At 37.6% G+C, this 27,416-nt stretch overlaps 1 protein-coding gene across 2 annotated transcripts in view; it reads right to left on the bottom strand.

The window, feature by feature from the left end:
- The window catches only part of Cen (cerebellar degeneration-related protein 2-like), a 189,297-nt gene that overhangs the window by 56,569 nt on the left and 105,312 nt on the right, over positions 1–27,416 (bottom strand). For both annotated transcript variants that reach the window (XM_089103345.1, XM_089103344.1), the window contains exon 5: positions 5,438–5,572. In XM_089103345.1, coding sequence (XP_088959471.1) covers positions 5,438–5,572 — 135 coding nt within the window. The remainder of the gene's footprint in view (positions 1–5,437; positions 5,573–27,416) is intronic.

Here is a 27,416-nt window from a genome sequence, read left to right as displayed (position 1 = left end):
AACTCTAAACTCTTAACTAAAACTAAACTAAACTAGAACTCTAACAAAAACTCTAAGCTAAGACTCTAAGGTAAAAACTCTAAACTCTTAACTATAACTAAACTGAACTTCAACTCTAAGCTAAGACTCTAAGCTAAAACTCTAAACTCTTAACTCTTAACTATAACTAAACTGAACTTCAACTCTAAGCTGAGACTCTAGGCTAAAACTCTAAACTCTTAACTAAAACTTAACTAAACTACAACTTTAACTAAAACTCTAAGCTATGACTCTAATATAAAACTCTAAACTCTTAAATATAACTAAAATAAACTTCAACTCTAACTAAAAATCTAAGCTAAGACTGTATGGTAAAAATCTAAACTCTTAAATAAAACTAAACGAAACTAGAACTCTAACAAAAACTCTAAGCTAAGACTCTAAGCTAAAACTCTAAACTCTTAACTATTACTAAACTAAACTTCAACTCTAACTAAAACTCTAATCTAAGACTCTAGGATAAAACTCTTAACTAAAACTAAACTAAACTAGAACTTAAACAAAAACTATAAGCTAAGACTCTAAGCTAAAAACTCAAAACTCTTAACTAAAACTAAACGAAACTAGAACTCTAACCAAAACTCTAAGCTAAGACTCTATGCTAAAACTCTACGCCAATGGGTTAAAGAAAAAACCAGATAAATGTTGGATAATTTCTAAGTCTAAAAAATTCATTCCGAAAAAACTAAAAAAAAATTCAAAAAAGCGAGGGAGGAAGGGAGGGGCTCGAGGGGAGGTTTTGGGGTCCTGGGGGGGGGGGGTCCCGGAGGGGCCCTTTTGGATCCGGGGGACCCGGGGGCCTTAGGGGGTCCGGGGATCTTTGGAGGCCCGGGTCCATTGGGGGCGCCGGGGGACCTTTGGGGGCCGGGCGGTTCCTTCGGGGTTGGGGTAGGGGGTTGTTGGGGTAGGGGACTTCACAACATTGTTCAGACGGAACTTGTGTATTATAACGACCACAGAGTTTCACCCTCAAATCCTCTTCTAAAATCACCTTCTAAAATGTCTCAAACGGTTTCGCTTAAATCATCTTCTAAAATGTTTCAGAACAGTTTCACCCAAATAATCCCTAAACTTAATTTCTGCGTGTTCCTTTTGTTTTGGCATCCCTGCGCTGTCACATTTGAAATTCCTAAGAAACCCTTTCCCACGTTAATCTCTTCATCTCTAAGATCAAAACTTCGCCCGGAGACAATTCTCCTGGACGAACACCAACAAATCAATCGACCTTGATATCATCCATCAAACATTAATAAACTTCGCCCTGAGACAATTCTCCTGGACAAACACCAACAAATCAATCGACCTTGACATCATCCATCAGACATTAATAAACTTCGCCCAGAGACAATTCTCCTGGATGAACGCCAACAAATCAATCAACCTTGACATCATCCATCAGACATTAATAAACTTCGCACGGAGACAATTCTCCTGGACGAACACCAACAAATCAAGTTCTCGGAAATCCATTTCCCCTAGGGAGTCTATGCCCATATATGGAGCCCCGTTCAGACTGACAGCACATGTGTTCTCCCTAGGGAGTCTATGCCCATATATGGTGCCCCGTCACGAGCTCATGAGGTTAGGTTAGGTTACGAAATCAATTTCTCGGAAATCCATTTCCCCTAGGGAGTCTATGCCCATATATGGTGTTCGTTCCGGAACTCATGAGGTTAGGTTAGGTTACGCAATCAATTTCTCGGAAATCCATTTCCCTTAGGGAGGGTAGGCCCATATATGGTGTTCGTACGGAGTTAGACTCAATTGTAGATGGCAGCACATGTGTTCGTTTCATTCCTTCTGAGACCTTCCTACTCTAGTTGCCCTCCAATTTTTTTGGTCACATAAAAAGGGCACTATAACTTTTAATTTCCGTTCGAATGAGCCCTCTCACGATATTCTAGGGCCACTGGGTCGATACGATCACCCCTGGGAAAAAGAAAAAAAAGAATACACACATCCGTGATATTTCTTCTGGCAAATAATAGAAAATTCCACATTTTGGCAGATTGGATCTTGAAAACTCTACAGTAAGGTTCTCTGATACACTGAATCTAATGGTGTGATTTGCATTAAGATTGTATGACTTTTAGGGGGTGTTTCCCCTTTTTTCGAAAACAAGGCAAATTTTCTCAGGCTCGTAATTTTTGATGAGCGGGAACTTGGCTTGACGAGACTTATATATCTAAAATCAGCATAAAAATCTGAATCTTTTGATGTATACATTGATATCAAAATTCCATTTTTTAGAGTTCTGGTTACTAATGAGCCGGGTCGCCTCTTACTTACAGTTCATTACCACGAACTGTTTGAAAAGCTTGGAAGTATAAAATGGTATCATCATTGTAATACTTATGGTCCAAAGCTCTTAGCTGGAGGTTCGCAAAAACACCTATCGCATGTTCCTCCTCCAAGCTCCCTTTATAAGCTGCGCAATTAAGGTACAAAACCCAATATATCAAATCAGATTATTCGATACGTAGTTCTGTTAGTACAGCGTTGGACTTTAAATTAGTGTCTTGGGTTCGAGTCCTAATTTTTTTTTTTTTTTATTCACGGTTTTGTCCCCTTCTATATGATCATTTACAGATAATTTCACTGTTTTTATAAAAAAAAAAAACTATAAAAACATTTTCATAAAAAAAACTGTGGAAACTGTGGTCTGGGAGAGGCAGTTGCTCCCTCTGTCCCATAGGAAATTAAGCTCCTGACCCCAACCCCTTGCCACTTAGTGGTTGGAGAAGTGTAGGCATGTGGTTCTGGAACCACTCGAAGTTGTATATTAAAAGAAGGATTACTTATACGCAAGATTGTGCATCCAAAAGAGAAAGAAAAACAAATGAAAACAGTTCTGTAGGAGAATTCAGGTATTCTTCCCAAAATTTTTGAAATGAAAACAAACTTAGTTTATTATACCATTTATCGTACCAACGCAAGAAATGATATTTTTTGAAATTTCGATTCATTTGTAAGTAATAAATGGCTTTTCTATTTAGGCACAGGTCAAGTAACTCTCTAACCCTAAAGACACATTTCTGTTGAGCTAGCAAATTTTTTCACATGCAAACCTGTCCGCTTAGTTAACCTTTTGTGTCGAAGCTACTCACCTGGAGCTACTTTCTTAAGTGCTACTAAATTTAATTTTTCTAAAACAAAGAATTAAAGGTCTATTTTTCTTTAAAAAAAATACAAAAAGAAACGATACTATTTTTCCCTAGATTGGAGGTGATTAGAAACTATATAAAAGGATAAGTTTTGAACTGAAACTAAGGAGCAACATTAAAACTTAAAACGAACAGAAGTTATTCCGTAAAACAAAAATGATCATGGCAGTGTTGTTTCTAACCTAAATTTTAATAAAGAACGAGCAGGGATTAATTTAAAAAAATGAAATTTTTCGTAGGGGAGTAAAGAACGAAGTTGAAAATTAAAACGAACAAAAATTATTACTTCACAGCCTATCTAATATATATATATATATATATATATATATATATATATATATATATATATATATATATATATATATATATATATATATATATATATATATATATATATATATATATATAATAACTAATGCAAATAAATCAGCTGGTAGATATTTCCCTACGTTTGTAGGATTACAAAAACCCGTTTGTGGTTTTATTGATAGCAATGTGTGGTCATTTAACGCTCGAATTATTATTTAATTTAATTTCTGCTCGTCTTTGGTTTAATGCAGCTCTTTACTTTTCTTTTAAAAACCTCTTTCGTGAATGTCTTTTTAGTTAATTAACGGAAATAACAGTTACCATTCCTGAACCAGCTTCAGATGGCGATTCATCCTCACTTGACAGTTTTTTTTTTTTTTTTTTTTTTTTTTTTTTTTTTTTCAAGCCGTTATTACATTTTTAGCAACTATGGGGCTAGAGTTTGTTCTTTACTAGATTGCATCTGACACTGCAACCATCATTCGTCTTGATAACGACATCACAAAGTAACATAGGGTTCCAAAAATGTGACTTTTTGTATTATTTCTCGAGTGGACTGGACAGATCGTGAAGCATAAATAGTCCACAAATAAAATCTTTACGATCGAAGACCCTTTTATCTTAATAGTAGAATTCAATCACGAAGGACATTTTAGGAAATTCCGATAAAGGACTTGAAATTTGATGTTTCTATTTTTTCTCCAGCACTAGTGGGACAATGGAACATTGACACATTGTAGTGTGGTTCAAATGGGGAACCAGCCAAAGTTTTCCCGATTAGGGTTTTACTTCCACCGCCTCATCAATACGTATTGTTGGTTGAGACGTCACAGAGCATACCTCGCCTGAAAGTTCATATGGAGAAGACTACTGATTCTCCATTTAAAGCTGCTTACAAGGGTATTAATCACTACCGTCACAATCATTTGCAGCACAAAATTTTATATACATCTAAAACTTTTTTTTCCTATACCTCTCAAAAAGCTTACTCAAGCTTTTTTTACTATGGGATATTCCTAGATTGGAAATACTATATAATATTTTAATTGCAGCTTGATCAGAGAAAAAGAAACTTCTCCACTAGAGAGGGGACCGAAAATTTTTAATAGGTCAATTTTTTTTGCTCCGGTTGATTTGAAATTTGAACGGAATGTAGTATCTAGTAAGGGGATAATAAACCTCTTCAAAAAATTAGTTTCAGAGATAAAAGGCCAAAACCCTTGAGCGATCAACAACTTCCAGCTATGTGTACTAAGGTTTTGCACAATATTTCCCTCTCAATTTGTTATTTTCAAGTATTTGTCAACTACATGCCAAAATTTGTTAAAACTTCAACCCTATGTTCATTTCAACCATCCCTTGCCAGCACTTTCTCCTGTATTTCCTACATACTTCTGGTGGTCCATATTATGAGAAGATGACCAACGCGAAAATATACCATTTGATTCGCCATTCAACGTTCTTTTTAAAACACGACAGCGATTGCCGATAGAGATTTCATTTTGGATGCTTAAAGTGACAGAAACTATTTTCTATTGCCTTTTTAGGTGAGAACTTTTTCTCTGATCCAGCAGAATTTCGTACGAAATAGCCTCTAGTCTAGGAACCCCAAGATTAAAATAAATTTGGAAAATGGAATTGTTCCTTCAAGGGGTTAGGATATACGGCAAAAACATGGTACACCAAAGCTGGACATACTGTGACAAAATTTTCAGCTCGACGTACAGCTCATTAACTCTGCAGAAGGCTCTGACTGTTGACTGCATGGTGCGAATACATAAGAAACAAGCTATTTCCTGGATTTCCTGCTTCGGTAATTGCCTATTGCTTGTAGCAAGTCAAACATTTAAAAAACATAGATTATCATGACCCAGTACCCTTAGTCAATGTAATTGCAAAATAGAATTCAAAGAATAAAAAAATACCTGATTAACTTCCACGGGGGTTCAGATTTCCTCCTTCTCATAACTGGGGGTGGGGTAAACCTCGGAGATTCAGTTGGACCTTTTGCATCAAATTCATCAGTAGGAGACTCAAAAGACGACACTGTCTCCGAAAGACTATAACAAAAGACACTTTTAGTTATTGCTATGAACAAATTTAAGCTCGACATGCAGTTAAGAACTGCCAAGGTTTAGACGAAATAATACTTATTATTTTTGAATTAGCAACCAATGGAAAACGTTTCTCATGGGACAGTTTCTTAGAAAAGCACATCTAAAATTACAATTACTATGGGCATGGTTTGCTTTGTACTAGGTTCTATCTCCTGTTCAAACCTTGATAATTCATGCATACGAGCAAATGGAGAAAGATAAACAAATCACTGGCAGATCCAGGGGACCGGGGGGACCTTGCACTCCAAGAATGTTTATGGGGCCCTCTTATACTGTTTCTTTTTCTTTTTTAACTCTATTTTTAGAATAAATTTGTCAATTACGTCAATTATTGGCACTTTTGTCACATTGCCTTGCCTCCCCCAAGATTTTACTTATGTCACTTGTCACTTTAGGCCTCCTCCAAGATTTTGATCTAGATCTGCACCTGAAACAAATTCTAATTAAATAACTCTTAAAATCCAAACAAATCAGGGAAATATGATTAATATGTGCCATGGATTTGGAATATCCCTTTTCAAAAAAGATGCTTTTTGTTCTTTTTTCGCCCCAGTATTATCCTAAGTGCTTCTGTGACACTGACATAAAAAAAGAAGTGTTTTCAAAAAAAAGTATAGAGCGACACTACATTTCGAAACGAGCGTAAATTATCCCTTATATGAATATTACTGCCGCATCCCTACCCTCTCCGCACTTCTAAGTATTGCTTATGCTTACTTGAAGTTTGATCAATATCTAAAATTTGTTGAAATTTTGCCGTAAAGAGAGAAGTTTAGGCGGCTTTAGTCATCCCCCTCGTCGGCTCGTTTTTAATGCCCTATTTAGTGTTATCTTGCTCCAGAAGCAATGTCCCTACCCCTTCTGTTACCGTGTAGATAAACATATGAATATAGTCTGCCATTTAGCTTCCAAAATATTCCAGCAATAGGAAGGGAGCTGTAAGCTATCACCCCCGTCATTTATTTAGCATTTTCAATCCAAAAATTTATGTCGAAATGAATAGATGCTTTGGGGGCCATCCCTCTTCTCTATGGTCATCTGAAAGAAATTTTGATCAAAAGTTGGAAAATTTGGACGTCATTTTGTGGTTGTCGAGGTTTCAGCCGCCCTATTCTCACTAAAAATAGCCCCTATTTGCTTTATTGCACAGATTAATAGAAATTAGCACTTCACCGTCGTAAGATACGTTTGCTGCTTAAAAAAGGCACTAGAACTTTTAATGTCTGTTTGATGCTTCCTACTCATGATTCTTTGCAAACAAACCGACAAACGACAATCACTGATGGAAAAACACCAAAAAACAAATAAAAACCAACCCGTGACATCTTCCGAGAAAAAATAAGAAATCCATATTTTAGAAAATGAGACCTGAAACCTCCAGTATAAGGGCCTACAAGACGTTGATATAATGGAGCTTTTTTGGTTGTTTTTGTGGCTTTTTTCCTTTTCCTTGTTTAACTGGGCGAATTTTTTACAGCTTTATAAAACAAAGTTTTTGAAACATAGCGCTGTAATATCATGCAGGGCCAATCCAGGACTTTTTTAGGGGGGGGGGGGGTAAAAAATCTTTTTTTTGGGTGGGGGGGATGGCTTAAACAAAAACTTAAAAAACGCATCAACAATTTCTTATATTCATTTTTGTTACATTTTTTTACGAGCGGGGGGGTGAGTTCAAACCCCCTAACCCCCCTGGATACGGCCTTGGCATCTTGAGAGGGGAACAGGTAAGTTTGTGTAGAACATTTATTGATATTCATTAGTTCAACAAAGACGAAAAATTTTAGAATGCTAACATTCTAATATACGAATGTGAGCATGTTTTCCTATTTAATTAACTAAAATTAGTATTTTTATTCAAAATTCGTCTCCCACAATATCTGTTCTTTCTACTAGTCTTAGAATTCCAGCCAGAGTCTTTTTTAATCATATTTCAAAATACATGATTATTAAAATTATTAGTTTTAGATGTCTTTATCTTACAAATTAAAGAATTATTAAAAACCATTAGGTGTCGAAAAATGCCTATATTTTAAAAACACAGGAAAACATGCAAAGTTGCAATATTTAATCGCAGCACAAAAACAGTTGGCAGCATAATGGCCTGTGAAGAAACGGCAGGGACGATTAACTCGCATCTAGTAATGTCACGATTTTTCGTGATTTGTTACAACTGATCTTTCACAGTAAGATAAAATAAATAAGAAACCCCATTGAGCTATTTAGAAAACAATACATTCAATTTTTTTCGAATTTAACAAACTTCAGTAGTGATCAGAGTTCTACGTGTATGATTGACAAACGTTCAAACTCTCAGCTCTGAAAACAATTGTGTGAGGTTTTACACCCGATACCTGAGCCATCCTACCAAATAAGTGTTACAGGGGCAGTGCTAGAGCGCTTCCTGCAATGAGCTATGCGCCTTTCATGAGCCTCTTAAGGCATCTGATCAAAATTTTGAGACAACTATTTTGTTCGAAAGGGTCGGAATATATATGACCCAAAACCTGTGAGTAAATTATGAAAATTGTCAATTGTGTACAGAGCGTTTTTACATATTGGGTGTCCATTGAATCGAAATTCTCAGCGATCGTCTTCAGAGTCAAAAATATCACATATATTGTTGTCGTGGGGGGGGGGGGGGTTGGGGCTAGGGAATGGGTACTGGCCACAGACAAAGAAAAAACAGGCGGGAAAAGAAACGAAAATCTTTTTCCTGGTGAACTCAAAATTTATATTTCTAAATACTTTGGCTAAAAGGCTCCAATGCGGAAGGAACAACAGCACCCCTTCAAATATGGGGCTGACAAAGGGTCAGAAAGCGTCCAAACAACTTTTTTTGGTCATTTCCTTTGGAGTTTTGGCCAGAATAGTCAAATGTTGTACTGAATATGCCTCTTGGGTCAAAGTCAGCTCCAGAGTCACAGGTAAAATGGCCCTAAATCAAGTAAATTACTCATTGTTCTCAGACAAGTTTTAGCAGAAAAGACAGCCATGCCTGGCCTGGGTTGTCAGATCAGCTAGAAGCTCTTACGGATCTTTTGCCAAGCCAAGATTACCACTGTTTCCCAAAGGTATGCCTGGAAACGACACGCGTACTTGACTAGATCAAAAGAAGCTACATGTACCTGACTTTTCAAATTCTCTGCAATGTCTCGGGAATGAGTAGGGGAAACGAGTTGAAACTTCGCGGGGAGTGAGAGGGAGGCAGATAAAGTGAAACTGTTACCGTGAATGTCCGAAATCTCATTAATGTGGACATTCACCGGTGAATGTTCGAAATTCCCTTTTCTCTGCTTCGATTCAATTAGATTTACGAGTCAGCTTTTTCAGTCTTATACAAGCTATAATGGTAAAAGTTAAAGTTAGTTTAAGTTAGATTAAGTTAGTTTAGATTAGGTTAGGTTTAAGTTAGATTTGGTTAGGTTAAATTTGGTTCTAAATATCAAAAATGGAATAAACACCTAACTTAAATCAACCTAAATCCACCTAACCCCGTCTAACCAAACATAACCGTGCCAAAAACCCGTCTAACCTAATGTGTCATCATCAAACCTTGCATTAAATTAAAAAATTTGACTGGCAACATTGACTAAATCCAAGAAGGAAAAAGGTATTTCGGGCATTCACGTGTGAATGTCGACAGTTATCGGTGAATGTCGACTTTAACCAATTTGTGGACGTTCACGGTAACAGAACTACGATGTTATGTGTATCCAGGTTATTTGCAATACCTCGGTAATGTCTTGAAGTACGGCGTCTAAACATTGAGCTACGGTTGGTGAAAGAAATGGGAGGAGGGTAGGCATAAGACACTTCAGATTTGTGCAAGGGGAGGGATAAAGGCTAAACTATTTTGTTCCTGCTCCACCAAATGTTTTTTGCACTATAAGCTTCTATGGAACCTATCTATGCACGGTTAAGTAGAGAATTAAATCGAAAGACACTGTCTTTCCGGATTTTCAATATGGTGTACCCGCCATATCTCGGGATTTGTATTGGTGTATAACATTGAAACTTCAAGAGAGTGTTGAGGGGGAGGGAGCAAGTGAACGCTGAATTCTGATTGGGGAAAAGATCCAAATCAAAAGATACTATGTGCATTCAGGTGATCAAAATACGTTTTGGTCATATCCCAAGGACAGCTTGGGGGATCAAGTTAAAACTTTCAGATAATGTTGAAGAAAAAAAGGAAGACAAGAAGAGGGGCTTCTAATTTTAGTTTGGGGAAGGGGATAAAAATGTTTTATTTCTGGTAAATAAACAGTTTTGTACCACAGCCTGTCATGAAACTTGAAATTTATTCACGCTTAAGTATTAAGGTTTGGTATGGAGGGGGGGGAGGCATGTGGACCTCTAATTTTAACTATGGGAGGCATGTGGACCTCTAATTTTAACTTAAGGAAAGAGGCAGAGAAGGATTAAAAATATTTTGCCTCAAACCTGGCTAAATGTTTTGCCACTTTGATCCCCTGTGGGACTAGAATCTACTCATGCAATGAAGCGATGTGTGTCGTAAGACAATATATGTACCACAATTTACAAAATAGGGTTTCTGTGATATCTCAAGAACGGCTTGGGAGATCGAGCTGAAACTATTAGGGGGAGAGGAGATAAAGCAGACCTTAAGTTTCAATCTGAGGGAAGGGAGAATGGTAAATTTAAAGACACTATCCAGGCTGTCAAAATAGCATATATACAACATTTAAGTAACAGAATTGGGGATGTATTAGAAGCTCTCGGATAGTGTGTATGTGTGTGTGTAGGTGTGTGTGTGGGGGGGGGGGTCAGATTTTGTTTTAAGGTCAGCCAAAATGTCATTTCTCCGATCCACCTAAAAGGTTTTTGGAATAAAGCACGTATGGGATTTAGATTTCATTCATGTTCAAGGGGCGAAGTAAATCAAAGACGCTATATGGTACCAGGTTATGAAAATAGAGCATAATGAATATCCCAGAATTGACTTGGGATACCAAATTTAACCTTTCAGGGAGTATAGCAAAACTAAGTGGACCTCAAATTTTGAATCGGAGGAACAGCACAGAGAGAGGGGAAAGACTAAGGTAGTTTCTTCTTCAAACCACCTAAATATTTTTGAACTAATAGTCCTAATGGAACTTGTAAATCAAAAGAAACTATGTTTTTCCAGGTGATTAAAACGGCGTACTGACAATATCCTGAGGACGGGTTTGGGGGTCAAGTTGAAACTTTTAAAGAAAGCTTGGGGGGTGAAAGGGTACATCACATTTTGTGTTTCGAACGAGGGGATTCGGAGGTCAATAAATGCGCGCCTCCAACTCGCCTAAAGTTTATGGCACCATCAGCCCCAGTGGAACTTTCGAGCTAGTAATAGTGACGTATAGTGAGCTAAATCAAACGGCAGTGTATTCACCAAGAGTCTATGAAAACAGCGTATTTGTAATATCTCAGGAACGACTGAGGGATTGAATTATAACTTTCAGGGAGGGTAGGGAGAGAAGAAAAGGGGACTTCAAATATTGCATTTAGGAAAAGAGATAAGAATGCCATAACATTTTTGTCTTCGTCCAAAAAAAAAACAAACAAACAATAATTTTTCTTAAAGGCTTGAAACTTGTATCCATAAGCTATTAGGTCAAAGAGACCCTTATGCAGAAAAAAAAAACTAATTGAAAAAAATTATTTCAGGTCAAAATGGACCCAAAACTTTTTTTTAAGACTCGTGATATTTTTATTCGATCGAATGTTTTTATCATTCCAGATGAAAAGACTAAAAGATTTGGGACGCACTAAAATGGAGCCTTAAATTTTTTTTTCTCGGATCGACATGAAAATGACATTCACAAGTTCCTTGGACAGATGAACGCCTATACAGAAAACAAATTTAAAAGTAATTTCGGCTGCATCGATTCCTGATTTTGTCCAATCTCTGATAGGTTTTCCAACGTACACTGTGTGTAGACACAGCCAGTTAGACCTCAATGACAACAAACACATTTTGAAGATTGGTTATATCGATATGTGAGGCCTGAAACTAGGCCAATAAATTTATTTTCCAAGATTGGCTTAAACTTACAGAGCACCTAGACAAAGACAAAAGTGAAGTGAAGACAAAAGCTATGAAAACAATTATTACACTGATTCGTAATACCCAAAATAGGCCAAATTCCTTTTAACTCCGATCGGCTAGAAACTTACTGGACATGTATACTGGGCCAAACAATCCTAAGAGGGTAAAATATTTTGAAAACGAAACGGGTTGTATCGATTTTGAAACTACAAAATAGTGGAGCCGATACATAAAAAAGCTGCGACTTTAAATACTAACTGATAGGATTTTTCCTTTATGAACATTCTGTGTAAAAAAACTTTAAAAATAATTACACATCTTAGTAACAAAAAAAACAAATAAAAGATAACAATTGGCATTAGGAACTTAGTCAGAGGTAATGTACACAAACTGTATATGTGTTGCAATTGTTCGAAGTTCACCGAGTTTTTACACTCAAGATATAAACAGTGGTGATTCTAGTCTGTCTTGCGCCCGGGGAAAAAACATTGATTAGCTCCCCTCCCCCCATTTTTACCAAAAGATTTCAGGCCAAATTTTAGCAAAATTTTCATTTACTAACAAAATTTGAGCACAAAATATGACAAAAAAAAATAAATAAATAAATAAAATTAGTTAAATTCGGTCTACTTACTTTTATTTTCAACGAACGTTGATGAAGATATAGGAAAAATGGAAATTTCAGATTCAGTTTGTTTATACTTACTGCATTATACTTATTCAGTTACAACATAGACATCATGTACGCTTCAGAAACTCGAATTAACGTCATTGTGGAAGGCTCAGAGATTAGAACGCCTGAGGACGACGCTTCTTTCTCCTTTTTCAACTCCGGTTCGTTTGATGGATTTGCGTATGGCGGAGTGGGCATCATTTTAAGCTCCCTCGCATCGAGGTCACTTCTAGAGTGGGGACCTATCTCACACAGAGTAGCAAGAGAGCGATTCAAAGGCCACCTATTCAACATATCCGCTATTGTAGTTTATGCTCCAACAAGAGACGCACCGGAGAGCGAAGCAGATCTTTTTTACCAATTTCTAATTTGTACACTTAAGAAGGTCCCGAAACGAGACTTCATCTTTATTGGAGGCGACTTTAACGCCAGAGTCGGGGGAAAAGTATCCAATGCTGAGTCTGCCATTGGCCTCTTCGGTCTTGGAGCTAGATGTAGCAGGGGATCAAGATTTCTTCACTTTGCCATGACGAATGATTAAGACCGATACCTTATTCAAACACAAGCCCAGCCATAGAGCCACATGGCATTTAAGAGATAATAGAGCGAAAATCCAGATTGATTACATCCTCATGTCCCGCTGTTGGAAATCAATGGCTACGAATAGTAGATCGTACATTGGAGCAGATACAGGCTCGAAACATGGATCGGATCATCTTCTAGTCAAGTTAGATCTAAAATTGTGACCAGCAGCACGCCCCAAGAAGAAACCGCCACAGAGATTTGACACCAATCGTTCCGATGAATCTAATATACGACAGTCATTCCGCTTAGAGATTTCTAATCGCTTTGAAGATCTCTAAGTGCAAGCGACCCACGAGCAAACCCAAAGTTTGGATGAAGAGAGGCTGACCATACGCAATACAATCCACGAGGCCGCAGAAGCTACGATCGGATACGTAAAAGACTATCCAAAAAATGGATGTCAACACTCACAGTTCAGCTGGCTGAGCACAAGCAACAGATATCAGATAGAAAATCGGGGTTGTTCATGCGCCACAGAAGAGAATGCCACCAGTCGTCAAAGAATGATAAGTACCAGTACTGGGAGAAAATCGCTGAAGACATGGAAGCCGCTCCCTCCAGATCCGACACCAGGAAGATGTATCAGCTCCTAAAATCAATCAGGAGTAAATCACATAAGCCTACTAGTACGTCCGTCGAAGATGAAAACGGCAAGTTACTCTCGAATAATTCCGAAATAATAAATCGCTGGAAGGAGCACTTTGACAAACTACTTAACCAGTACCAACTCTCCACAGACTATCCGCAAAGGACTATCCAAAAAATTGATGCCAAAACATATAGTCCAGCTGGCTGATCACAAGCAACAGAAATCAGATAGAAAATTGGAGTCGTTCAAGCGCCTGAGAAGAGAATGCCACCAGTTCGTAAAGAATGATAAGAGCCAGTAATGGGAGAAAATCACTGAAGACATGGAAGCCACTGCCTCCAGATCCAACACCAGGAAGATGTATCAGCTCCTAAAATCAATCAGGATTAAATCACATCAGCCGACTAGTACATCCGTCGAATATAAAAACGACAAGTTACTCTCGAATGATTCAGAAATAATAAATAGCTAGAAGGAGCACTTTGACAAACTACCTAACCAGCACCAACTCCACAACAACTCTCCAAATCATAATCAGCGTTGCCATAATTCAAGTCGCAGTAGGAATGACATGCAGGAACCAAACTTACCCAGCAGTATTTACAAAGACGTGAACGTGGGTCCCCCCACGTTAGATGAAGTCCGACCAGCAATCAATTGCCTGAAAAGCAATAAAGCCTCTGGTCTTGATGCCATTCAGGAAGAACTTTACACGTATGGATAGACAGCACTTGTCAGCAGGCTGCCAAAATAACCTGTCGTATATGGGAAGAAGAGACGGTTCCACAGGATTGGGGAGACTCTATCATCCTTCCGGTCTTCAAAAAAGGGCTAAAAACAAAATGCAGCAACTATCCCTGGATCTCTCTCATCTGCATTGCTGCCAAGATATTTGCCATAGCGCTACATAATCGTTTTCGTATCCAGCGCAATGTGAAGACAAGGCCAAATCAAGCGGGATTCCACCCAGGAATAGGAACAATCGGCCAACTATTCGTCTTAAGACAAACCCTTGAACACAGGGCAAAACACTAGAAACCGACAGTGTTTCCATTCACAGATTTTATTACAGCTTTTGATTCTGTTCTAAAGGATGGAATATGGCAGAGAATGGAGTACCAGGCAAGATAGTCAGACTTGTCCAAGCATATTACCAGCATACGCGAGCCCAAATTCATATCGGTGGGGAGCTCTCCTCGGTGTTCCAAATTGACTTTGGTGTACGACAGAGATGTATACTGTCTCCCTTCTTGTTTAATTGCGTAATCAACTGGACTACGACCAGAGCAATAACGACCTTTCCATGCGTTGAAGTAAGTCTAAATTTTGTGATCACCGATCTGGACTACGCCGACGATATTTGCTTATTAGCATAATCTCGTCCAGAAGCCCAATTCATGCTATCGAAGGTAGCTGGAGAATCCTCTCTGGTCGGCCTGAAGATAGGCTCATCCAAGACAAAACTCATGGTGTCTAGTATTTCATCTCAAGACCCACTAATTTTACTAGAACAGTCGTCCATAGTCGAGATATCTGAGTTCAAGTATCTAGGCTCTCTGGTAGATCCAATATGAGGATGCAAATCAGAAATTCAGTAGAGAATTGTTTCAGCAACAGGAGTCTTCACCCGGCTAAATTAATCTCTATGGAACCAGAAAAAAGTTCGCCTGAAGACAAGAATAAGAATATATCAGGCCCTTGTTCGGTCTGTCGTTCTATACGGCTGAGACATGGGCTCTGAAAGTATCCGAAATTCAAGCCCTCAACGTATTTGACCATTTATGTCTAAGGAGAATCATTGGCATTAAACTCCGTGGTCAAGTCAGCAATGACTCCGATGGTCCGGCCACACACTTCGCCGCGCACACCACACCTTCGTCAATAAAGCTCTCAGATGTACATCTCTTCTGGGATGGAAAAAGCAACATGGGGGACAGGAGAAAACGTGGCTCGCCTGCATCAAGGCTGACCTAGACCCAATCGGTGGCTTCAAGAAGCATGTACGAAGATGGGTAAAGTTATGGCTCGAATTGATGGAGTCACTCAGGAACTACTGAGACTCTTGGCATACTACAATGACGAAGCTTCTTGACGCCAGGGAGAGTTGAGATGCTTGAGTCCTGCTACAAGTACAAGTACAAGTAAGTAAAGTAAGTAAGTACTTACTGCCAACTGGGCTCTTTACTCTATTTTAATAAAAATTAAATTTTGAAAAATAAAAAATGATTGTAACCGTTCGATTATTTATTTGAAATTTTGCGCCCCAAAAATTCCTGCGCCGGGGGCAAGTGCACTCTCTGCCCCCCCCTAAAACTGACTAGATATATATGCAAAAATCGCAGATCTGTATTAAATGAGCAAAGAAAATATTCTTTAATATACCGTAGATTCGCTGAAAATTAGGTTTAGGTAATAAAAACGGGCAGGGATGGGTCTGGATAGCCGTAGAATATAGGGAGGGATTTTTATAGGACGTGTAAAGTGCTATTTCTATTTTGCTATAAGATATAAAATGTCATTAATTTTACTTGCGGAGTTTAGGCTTATGTAGTGTTTGTTACTATTGTAAATTTTTTGTAGCCATGGCTAATGGGGCTTCTGTTCAAAATAAATCAATTTTCCGATTTATTTATCTATACAAATGAAAGCAATAACTAAATTAATACAGACATATTCCGTTAAAAAAATACCATATCCATTTGAAAATAGTGGCATAAAATAGACTTTTATCCTTTTTCTACTCCCCATCCTATGGGAGGAACTTATGCCTATTTATGATGCGATGACGAGAAATATAATTCTAGTTTGTCAAATGTATGTGACAACTTTGCTTGACAGCTGGAGATAGAAAACAACAAAAGGTAAATTTCTACCAAATCATATTATTGACTTATGCATAAAGTGAATATACCACTCGATGCCTTTTTTTATGCTGATTACGAATGCTGATTACGAATTTCAGCCCCCCCCCCTATATATGCAAATTCAGGGTTTGTATTTATACATTAGGGGGGGGGTGATGGCAAATTTTATTTCTGATGTAAATGGGAGGTACGTTTAAACTGTACCCCCCCCCCCCTAATGTAGAAAAAAAAGACCAGAACTGGCAAATATAGGGGGTGGGGGCTGAAAAACAATTATAATAAAAATGATTATTATATTCGTAATCAACATAAAAAAAAGGCATCAAAGGTGTATCCACTTTATTCCTAACTCAATAATATGATTTGGTAGAAATTTACCCAACAAAATAATCTTGAAGCCAGCAAAATTGAAAAAAAGCAATCTAGCACCCAATTTTACTGAAGATTCTGTCAAGAAGTTTTTATATAACAGTAGAAATGAAGTGTACCCTCATTTTATTGCGCAAGAAAAAAAGGAGAAGAAATATGTTTCTCGCCTGTTAAAATATAGTTGAAGATTACGTCTATCTATTTATAGCAAGTAGACGAAAGAAAACTACATGTAGACAACAGTGAATCGGCAGGAAAAACAGAATATAGGGGAGAATTACCTGAAATCACGTTCCATATTCACGCTTCATGTGCTCAGAAACTGAAAGGCTGGATTATATAATTCTAACTTATGTCCTTATTCATACAAAAATTAGTTAGCTTAAAATCGTTGAGCATGAGCGCTTAATCTAGGAAATATCTTTAGCTTCATTTTGATGTGCTGCAGAGTGATCTCAGCTAAATGTTCTTTCAAAAATCCAGAAAGAAATGGGTTGGAGGGAGGCAACGGCTTCACTTTTGGCCCTTCAATAGTGCAGAATCGAAATCCTTGCATCACTCATATTTTAACAGGTGGAACCTGTCCATCTTTCTAAAGATAGAATTAGGGAGGGGGGGGGGTGTTGCACGGGACCAAGGAAATCATCACTTTGAGCCTTTCAATCATACAAATTATAAATCCTTTTATGAACCGAATTTCAACATGGTGTGAAAAGTCTAATTATTTTTTTCTATCTTATTTTGGCTATTTGTATATTAGGGGCTCCTGACACTGGGGCTACATTTATCATGTAGCCCCAGGTAAATATTTTTTACCTTTCGACTATAGCGACTGAAGTGACCTAAAAAACAAGGGCAAATAGGACGTTCAAGGGGTGGCAGGCAGGGCTGACAACTGCTGACGTCAAAAAACAATGCAAATCAAGGCCAAAAAAGAGTAATTTTTGCTAAAAAAAAAAAGAGTAGAAGTCAAAAATTTTGCATGCGCACGGTTGCTGCTGCTTGCGCATAACCTCTGAGGTATAAAATAGTACATTTCAAACGAGAAGTGTGCAAAGGAAAATCCTGTTCCTTGGGTTAATTACACTTCTGACGAAGTTGCCAACTACTGACGTTCAAAGTGAATAAAAAACTGACACCCAAAAAGAGTAATTTTCACTCGTTCTTCATCCCCTCTGAGGTAAAAAAAAGTGCATTTCACACTAAAAGTGTGCAAATTGGCAACCCTGGTGGCAGGTCACTCTGTGATCGCTTTCGGTTCTTCAATTTGCGATAGAATAAACCCTTTCCTAAGTTTCTTCCACTATTCATTCTATACGATGAGGTCGAAAAAAACCCAACATGACAGCATGCTGCTCCTTGCAAAGTATACTCTAACGTGTAGAGGTAGACTACGATATAACACAACTTCAATGCTTCAAATCACACTAGAGCGAATATAATACATTCTACAGTGGCTTCAAACGTTCAAAAAAATTTAACCTACATAACTTGATACAGCAGAGCAGGACCGTAAATAAAGGAAAATACCTTCTCTTGTCGCATCCTCATCACATCAACCATTCATATTAAAAAAGCTCTATGTTACTCAAATTTGAATATACATAAATATTTTCATAGTGACACTCTAATATTTGCAGATGCTGGCATGCGTTCAATCCTTCATGTTTCGAAATATTGCAATTTTACTAAACCTGGTGCCAGTATAGCGTATAGAGTATACTAGTCAAAGAGCATAACAGAAATTGCCGGTCGAATGACGAACAATCTCACTATCGAAGAAAATACAAATAATTTGGATAAATAAAAGGGAAAGAAAAGACACAGAACAGAAGACAAAAACTCAGTAAATTTTATACTTTACTCGAATTTATGGCGTAAAATGAACGTCTAATTTTACTATCGCAAACTTGTTGGAGGAAGAATCAGGATAACAAACAGTTGATAAATGTAGGACTGTGGTTGAAAAACGGTAGGCTTTCTGCTTTTAGCGACATCCCTATTCTATATCTCTATTCAAGTTTTCGCCTAAATAGCTGTTGGTTAATGTCCCTTTAACAGAGGATCAGGACAAATTGAAGGGAAGCTTCGTGGACCAGCTCAGAGATAGGAAACTGTATTTTTACTCAATAGATTGACACCAAGGCCTGCAGGAATTGTTAATTGACAGACACCAGTTTATAGTTCCAATATTTGAAAAAAAATCAAGCCCAGCTTGATGCAACATCCTGGAGTCGATTCTATTATACTTAAGAATCCACAACTGTCAAAAAAATAACGCAGACATTAAATCCTCATATGCCTCCGGAGGCTCTCAAAGTATCTACGAAAAAACTCAAGTTGCCACAAATTTGTAGTGAAATCTGTCTGTTTTTCAACTCTGGTTGAAATAAGTTAAAACAGCCTATCATGTCACTGTTGGAGTGGTAAGGTACGGGTGTCACCACTTATTGGTGCAAAAATGTTGCTACACCTCTTACTGGAGGGTAAAGCCCCCGGCGGCACCAAATATTATAATGAGATACCCGCGCCAACCACACCAGTTCTGTAAATATCGGGTTTGGCAATACTCGATTTAAAGTAAATCCTGCCCCAGGGTATAATAACGTAATCGAGCGGTCACAAAACCACGTTAAGGACTAAGGTGTACCCGACTCAAGGCATCATTAAAAATCTCCAACTATTTTCTTCGAGGTAACAAACCCCCCTGTCCATATAATATAGACTGTATTTCGTAACATTGTTCCTACTCTGGGTTCCTGGAAAATTAGTACACAGTTGTAGAAAATATCTTACTTGTAATCTTCGAAAGGTCACATATCACAAAAAGAATAGGCTTCCCCAAACGGGGTCTAAATGCAGACTAACTTAAAAATTCCTTTTGTACAGCGACTCTTCATATGGGTGGACCTTCGCTTGGCCCAGCCAATCCTGTCAAACCCCATTCAAAATCCATTCTACTTTTTCTTAACTTTACCTTTCAATGGCTCAGACCAGGAAGTCCAAAATAGAATTTAGTTCAAAGCTTACTTATTGCTTATCTTCTGTTCTTCCTTCTTTTGTACATCTCCACTGCAGCTAACCGTTGGCTTATGGCTTCGCGACTATACCATCCCCTTGGCTTTGTTCCATTGCCATTCCGTATTTCTGTCCGACCAATCAAAGCTATTGTCTGTACAGCTCTATTTATCAAGCTTGGGAAATCAAAGAAGGAAGAATCCACGAGATTTGTGGAACTATATCTTGCACAGCAAAATAAAAAATTTCTCGCTCTCACGAAATTTACATTTTAGAGGACTAGAGAATCAGTTTTTGGCACATTCGATGATGCCAGCCATCCTGAAAAATCGGCTGTACTAGCCTCTCAATTTCCATCTGTGGAAACAACCCCACATCTCAATTAAACTATAAATTGCCCCTTTGCGCAATTCCAAATAATCTAAGGCCGAAAATGCAAAGGCCTGTGGAAACGATAAGGGTACAGGGAAATCAGCTAAAAGTTTGCGCGAATCACTAATCAGTTCGCTCTGGGTTCCTTCCCCTGGGATAATTAAATGCAGAACACGTGTTGATGCTAATTGAAGTTGAAATTTGGATACATCTCCCACTGAATACAATTTGCCAGCAATAATTATCGTTTCCCCTGAAGATTAGAACTTATGAATTGGGTTACTAGACAAGGGTTTGGGTAGAATGTGAAGTGACTGGGAGAGAGTATCCCCCAAGGACTCCAGATCAGAGAGGCAAAACCTCGGTAAAGGGATCACAACTTGTCCGCCAGTTTTGCATTGAGAAAAAGGGCTATCTTTCGCGACTTCCCGCAGGGGATCTTCCCCAAGGGATTCCTCCCTCTCATAAAGGATCGAAATCTCTTTTGAGTTGATAATACTAATCTCAGATTCCTTCCCAAGTTTTTCAAATCCAACCCGACATTCAATGTCTCCCAACCTATCCCCAGCTCTTTGTAGGTCGCTTATCTCTATTTTGTAATCATCTTGTTTTGTTCCCCATAGGTCTTGGACCTCTTTATCCCCCCTATTAGGCCTATTTATGTTATCAAGGCAAAGCCCATCCAACATTTTATTTATTTCTCGCCACTGCAGGCTGAATCTCCAAATTTTGTCTCTTTTTTGTATTTATTTGTTCTTTTTCACTTTTCTCAATTTTTTACATGGCGCAAAATAATAAATCATCGTTAAATCTGATTTTGACTCCAGTGACCACCATCTTTGACTGCATTCCTTCATTGTAGCTCCGTCAATATCTCTTTTCTCCCTCTTAGTTTTCTTTACTTTTACCACCGAAACAAATAGTTCGTTATCAAATGGGAACTGAATTCCCACATTTGGTTTTTCATATTGTACTAAAATTTCTCGATGTTTGCGAGGAAAAGCGCGTACAATAAATTTCGTATCCTTTTTCTCTGGTACAATCAGCGCTTCATTTTGGGAAACATTTTTCGGCGTCTCACACTCGTTAAAAGTGCTCACAAGTTTTCCATTTTCTGGAAATTTTCCCGAAAAATCATTTTTGCCCGTCTTATTTTCAATATTATGTGGTCCGTTTATTTCTGCATCCCATTTTCGTGTCTTATCATCATTTCGAACACGACTATCAAGCGTTTCGTTTTTCCGAGAGGGCCGATATGCCTCCCAATTTGTTTTATGGGCCAGTTCACCTCTCCCCGTAATCAACGAAGTTGTATATTTTTTCCGGGCTTCTAACCCATGCGGTTCTCTTAAGCGTCTGAAGCTTTTTACTATTCTACAGGGGTCGGTTGTTGTTATGCTGATCATTTCTTAAGTAGTCCTGTTTTCCCTTCGAGCCATCGCCCCTTGTTCTGTAGTTATTACCGTGATTTTTGTTAGCTCTGCGGCAACCTGAGGCATAATGTCCACGTTTATTACAGTTAAAACAGGTAACATCATACTGTTCCTGTTTTTGGCCGTATTTTCCCCCGTCTTTATTTGGGCAATTGGTGCTATAGTGGCCGCCGGAGTTACAATGGTAGCACGTTGATTCTGATTGTCTTTGCCATGTCTGGCTAGCATCTTTTTTATTTTCTGAGTAAGAGTATTCTTTCCTACCACTACCTACCAGTTTTGCTCTGTGTTGGATTGTCTGCCTCGTAATTTCACTGGAACTTTCTTCTAATTCAGACATTGCTTCAACGGTTCGATGATTTTTAACTTTTAAGAACATTCTCGTATTTGGAAAGTATTTTCTAAGAATCGTTTTATAAATGTTTTATCCACTATTTCAGTTATTTTTTTTTATTTCTTCCGGGCCCTCTAACATTCTATAGTTTTCTAACTCTAGCAATTTTAGACACATATCTTTCAATTTGTACCCGAATTCATTATAAATTTCGCTGTCTCATTTTCTTTCGCTTCTAAACTTCCTTTGAAAGTGCTCGGGGGAGATTTGAACCTCTTCAAAAGTGACTTGTTTTAGTCTTTCAAAATCTTTTAAGCAGTGCATTGGTAATGCTTTATATGCAATTTGTGCTTTGTAGTTAAGGAGGGGCTGTATTCTTGTCACCCAATTTTCTCTCGGCAATCCATTAATTCTGCAATCCATTTAATACAACTTTTTCAAAGTTGTAGAGGAATAAATGTACTTCTTCATTCTCTTTCATTAGTTGAAATTTTACTGCATGCATTACATTTACTGTGGACGATCCTTGAGGCTCCTGGGAATTCTTCCCTGCAATTTTTTGCATTAGTTCTCTTCTATCTTCTCTATCTGCCTCTTCCTTTCGTTCTCTGGCTATTTTATCCGCCTCTTCCTTTTGTTCTCTGGCTATTCTATCAGCCTCTTCCTTTTTTCTCTAGTTATTCTGATATTCTCTCTTTCTTCTCTATCTTCCTTCTTTTTTCGTTCTCTGGCTATTCTCTCTTCCTTCATGAAATTTAATATTTGTTGTGTCGTATCTATTTGAATACTTTTTCGCGAGTCCCTGCTGGAAATTGAGCTTCTGCTACTCCTTCTACTTGGTCTACTCTGATTCTCACTGTCTTTATATTCATCTGATTAATTTTTAAGTTCTTTTGTTCTATAATTACGTTTTCTGTTACCTACAACTCTTCTAGTTTGAACGCCTCATTCTAAAGATAAGTTGTTTTTGTTCTGCCCGTATTTTCATATAACGGTTTTTCTTTCATGTATTATCGTCACTTTTTCTTTGGCCTTGGTTTCTGCTTTTGGTAATAATTCTTTTTGAATTTACTTTAAAATTTTTTCTTCCTCCGCGTTTTGTACCGAAGATCGCTCTATTACTGATTTTGCTTTGAATATTTCCCCTTCACACGTGTCAGAAATTTCTATTTCACCTCCTGAGTGATATATGGTTCTATCTGATAGTGTTTTTCTTAGGATATTCCAGCGGGAGTCGCATACAATTATGGGTCTGAACACGATTTTCGTTTTACCGCGTTAGTTTTTTTCGAATTCGGATCCGATTCTTCCAACTGTCCCTTTCCTGCTCTTGTCTGAATTCTCCGCTTGCCCGCCATGGCTTTAAGGTTTACTCAACGTCTTCCGTCCAAATGAAAATCCTTTTACCAATGTCTCTTTTTATCTTTTCGTGAAAATTGTTGCGTTTTAATTTGCCAATTGTATTTGGGGGGTGCTGCCTTCCTTGTTTCACAAATTAAATAATCGCAATGACTTAAGATTTTTTAAAAATTATTACTTATAGTAATTTAATTAGGCAGAGTCAATATAAAAAAATTTCTTTTTGTGATTTTTTTTATGTAACCGTATTAGGACACAATGTAGGGTGACTCAGCTTGTATTTTCGAAAACGCAGAATTCTTTTGCTATCAGGTTTACTGATAGGCCCTTTCTTGCTGTCACCAGTGTTGGGGTGGTAAGGTACGGGTTTCACCACTTGTTGGTGCAAAATGGTGCTACACCACTTACTCGAGGGAAAGGCCCCCGTCGGCACCAAATATTATGATGGGATGCCCGCGCCTACCACACCGGTTCTGTAAATATCGGGTTTGGTAATACCAAATTTAGAGTATACCCTACCCCAGGGCCGGGTCACCACTGTAAAAATCTCTAACTGTCTCCTTGGAGGTAACGACCCCCCCCCCCTGTCAATATAATAATGACGGTATCTCGTAACTCTGTTCCTACCCTGCCTGGGTTCCGGGAAAATTAGTACACAGTTGTAGAAAATATCTTATTTGTTATCTTCCAAAGGTCACATATAACAAAAAGAATAGGCTTCCCCAAACGGGGTCTAAATGCAGACTAACTGAAAAATTCGTTCTGTACAGCGACTCTTCATAGGGGTGGACCTTCGCTTGGCCCAGCCAATCCTCTCAAACCCCATTCAAAATCTATTCTACTTTTTCTTAACTTTACCTTTCAATGGCTCAGACCAGGAATTCCAAAATAGAATTTAGTTCAAAGCCTACTTATTGCAAAATAATCTAACTTAGCAACCAGAATTCAACTTAGGTTTGAAAATTAATTTAAAGGCAAATGTAATTACAGAAAAGAAAATGGGTTATTTTTCTAAAAAGAAAAGAAACAGGGGTGGAACCCCAACAGTCACTCTGATACGTCTAAATTATAAAGTCCTTTTTAGTCTTTCTTTACAAAACGTAGCTTCAAAGTTCCACAAGTTTCTATGTAAGTTCTGAGGATATCTAGGCATAAAACATTAATAAAGTATCTCCCCCACCCTGCTCCTTTGAAAATTTAAAAAGCGATTGACGTCTAGTTTCTCTGTCATGTGCATTGGTAATATTCTTAGTCTAGTGGGTACAGGGTATTCTCCCATCTCATTATTATTAAGAGCATATTTTTTTCTGGTTAAAAGCAGTACTCTTGTCAGCTCTCAGATACACACAGGAGGCTGAGCGTAACATCGCTCTTGAAAAGACGGAGCTCGAAGTGGAAAGAGAAGTTTTCATTTCAAAATTTGTATGAGCATGTTCTTTTGATAGCGCTTGCAAGATTTTTGAACTGAACCATCTGCTTCACACCGTTGTTCCAGCATTGACACCTATCCAGTGTTGATAACTATGAGGAACTACTATTTGCCGTACATTCAGTTTTGGTGGAACTAATTTTGGTGGAATAGTCCAAGGATAGCTGTGTTTCGCTGAAGGTTTGAAAATGAACTGAATCTAATTTTTCGTATACACTATATTGTAACATTAAAAATAATACTGTTATTTTGTTGCATTTTTGAATTATATTGCACGATGAATGTATTCGCCAACAGGCAACCATGAGATTATGACCGACTTTTAAAGATACTGCTATATTTAAATACAGAGAAACAGAGAGGAGAAAGGGAAGGAGAGAGAGAGAGAGATCCAAATGTTATCATCACCAGACATCATAACCCATCAGAACAAGATGTTATGACATTGACCATTAAATATCATCCTAAAATTCCCGGAGCAGAAGGTTCAGATTCAATTGAGGTGGCACTCAAAGAAAGATGAGCTGTTTAATGACTTCATAAAAGGCAAAGTTCAATAACTTTTAAATAAAAAAAAAATTCAATAAAAAGTTCAATTCTTAAAAATGAAGTAGGGATAGCAGCACAATATATTCAATCGGAAAATAAGCAACTCTGGCTCAACCGGAAAACTTTATTCATACTGTAGCAAAATATCACACCATTTCTCAGAGATCCGCTTGAAAGGATTGGGAGGTATCAATAGGGTTTTTTGATTAAGTCTTCTAGGTTGTCCTGCACATTATTGATATAGGCGAGGACGCGAGGTAACAAATGGCACACAGAATACGGCATTGGGGAACCCCAGCATTCCCCGGGTGGTCACTGTATGTAAAATCGTCAGACACAACCTTATGGAACAAATATTGATTGAACTTTCAACCAAACTGTATTGCCACGCATAGGCACCCCAAATTCTACATTATGATCTTATTTAGCAGATAGAGTTTATGTCGAACTCAATTAGAAGTTTTGAAGTTGGTATTATGGAGGCAGTTTAACACATACTAGTAAATTAGAAACAGGGCTGCGTAACGGTAATCTAGAATTCAAATACATATTAAAGACAGTAAAAACCTAAAAGGCTTAGAGTCTTTCCATACTACTAAGCTATACTTATCAGAACCAAAAATCCCCATTGAAACCAGATCATCACTGACGGAGTATGGATGCGTTACACGTTTTTTATTTTCGCGTGTGAATGAACGACGACCTAATATTACTTTCGAAGCCAAAGGCTATTGCTTGATACGAAAGTTTTTCTGTGATACAGGAAGCTATATAAGTTTGACACCATTAGGTTTTTTCGTTCAGGCACGATCTTGAGGCAGTGACGTGCCATAAATACTTGTCATCTGGCGACCAGCCTAGTCTAGTCGCCAGATGACACAAAGCACAACGCACAAAGGAACCCCGAATGGAAAGAATCTATTAGTGTCAAAGGTATGGCTGGTTTTCTATACCCGAATGGAAAGAATCTATTAGTGTCAAAGGTATGGCTGGTCTTCTATACCCGAATGGAAATTTTTATTAAAAACAAGAAAAAAACTTAATTTGTGAAATAGGCCTTAAGGATCTGAATTGACCACAAAATTGATCTTACAGCTTTCAACGACGATCAATTCTTATCAAAGTCGTTCAAATTATTATTTCATCTTAGACAAAGTGCCATAATACGTGACAAAACTAATGTGCTGGAACTTCCATGGTTATTAAATCCTTTAAACTATGCAGCGTTATAATTTTGATCGGTATATATATATATATATATATATATATATATATATATATATATATATATATATATATATATATATATATATATATATATATATATATATATATATATATATATATATATATTTCTTTTTTTAAGAACCGTTGACTCCGTGTTGGATTATTGAATTAATCCAATATAATCAGACGTCTCAAACTAAAACTAGATCTATGTTTTCCGTAAAAAAGACACTTATTGTCCAGTTAAAAGAGACAAATTAGATAATTCAAATAAATAAATACAATTTACAAAACACAAAGTTTTGAGCCAAAAGTAAATATGGTATTGTAACTTCAAACAAACGTAATTTGACTCGTAAGGAATAAACTTAAATTAAACATAACTTATTATGAATGACGAAACGGAAGTTACAACAAACAAGTATGGTGTTCCCATTAGCTCCCCCTCCCGAAAAATAAATAAAATAAAAGCCTTTAAAGACTGATGAGTCATTTGTGTTTAACTGAAAACTAAAGAGATTGTTTAAATTGAACTAATAACCCAGCTAGTTGAAATGGACAGATTTGAAAACACTAAAAATTGATAAGAACTAGCAAAAATAAACTGATTGTCTCAAATATACTGATGTTGAAAATCATTTTTTCAGCAAGTCCGAGCAGTATTCTGTCTACATAGCACAGATACCCATCTCCTGATTCACTGCCTTCGGCTAGGAGTGGAATGCGTTGAATAGATTAGCATGTTGGAGTTGGACCTTGTTTGAACTGAAATTACGCAAGGATTTTCAGTTTGCGTAATTGGATAAGCAAAAAAGGTGAGAATTATTCCGATTTTGTCTGCCCTTCCCACCGCCGACTTGTAGCACAAAAGTAGGCATGTTGCACCTAGCCTGAACAAAACACTACAAAGATTTTTAACCTGTGCGACTGAATGACCATA

Source organism: Artemia sp. Qi Xiang Cuo, chromosome 17 (assembly GCF_049724085.1).
Source record: "Artemia sp. Qi Xiang Cuo chromosome 17, ASM4972408v1, whole genome shotgun sequence".
In the NCBI taxonomy this organism is placed as follows: Eukaryota; Metazoa; Arthropoda; class Branchiopoda; order Anostraca; family Artemiidae; genus Artemia; species Artemia sp. Qi Xiang Cuo.
Note: the sequence above shows the minus strand (reverse complement) of the source record. Positions and strands in the feature narration are given on the sequence as shown.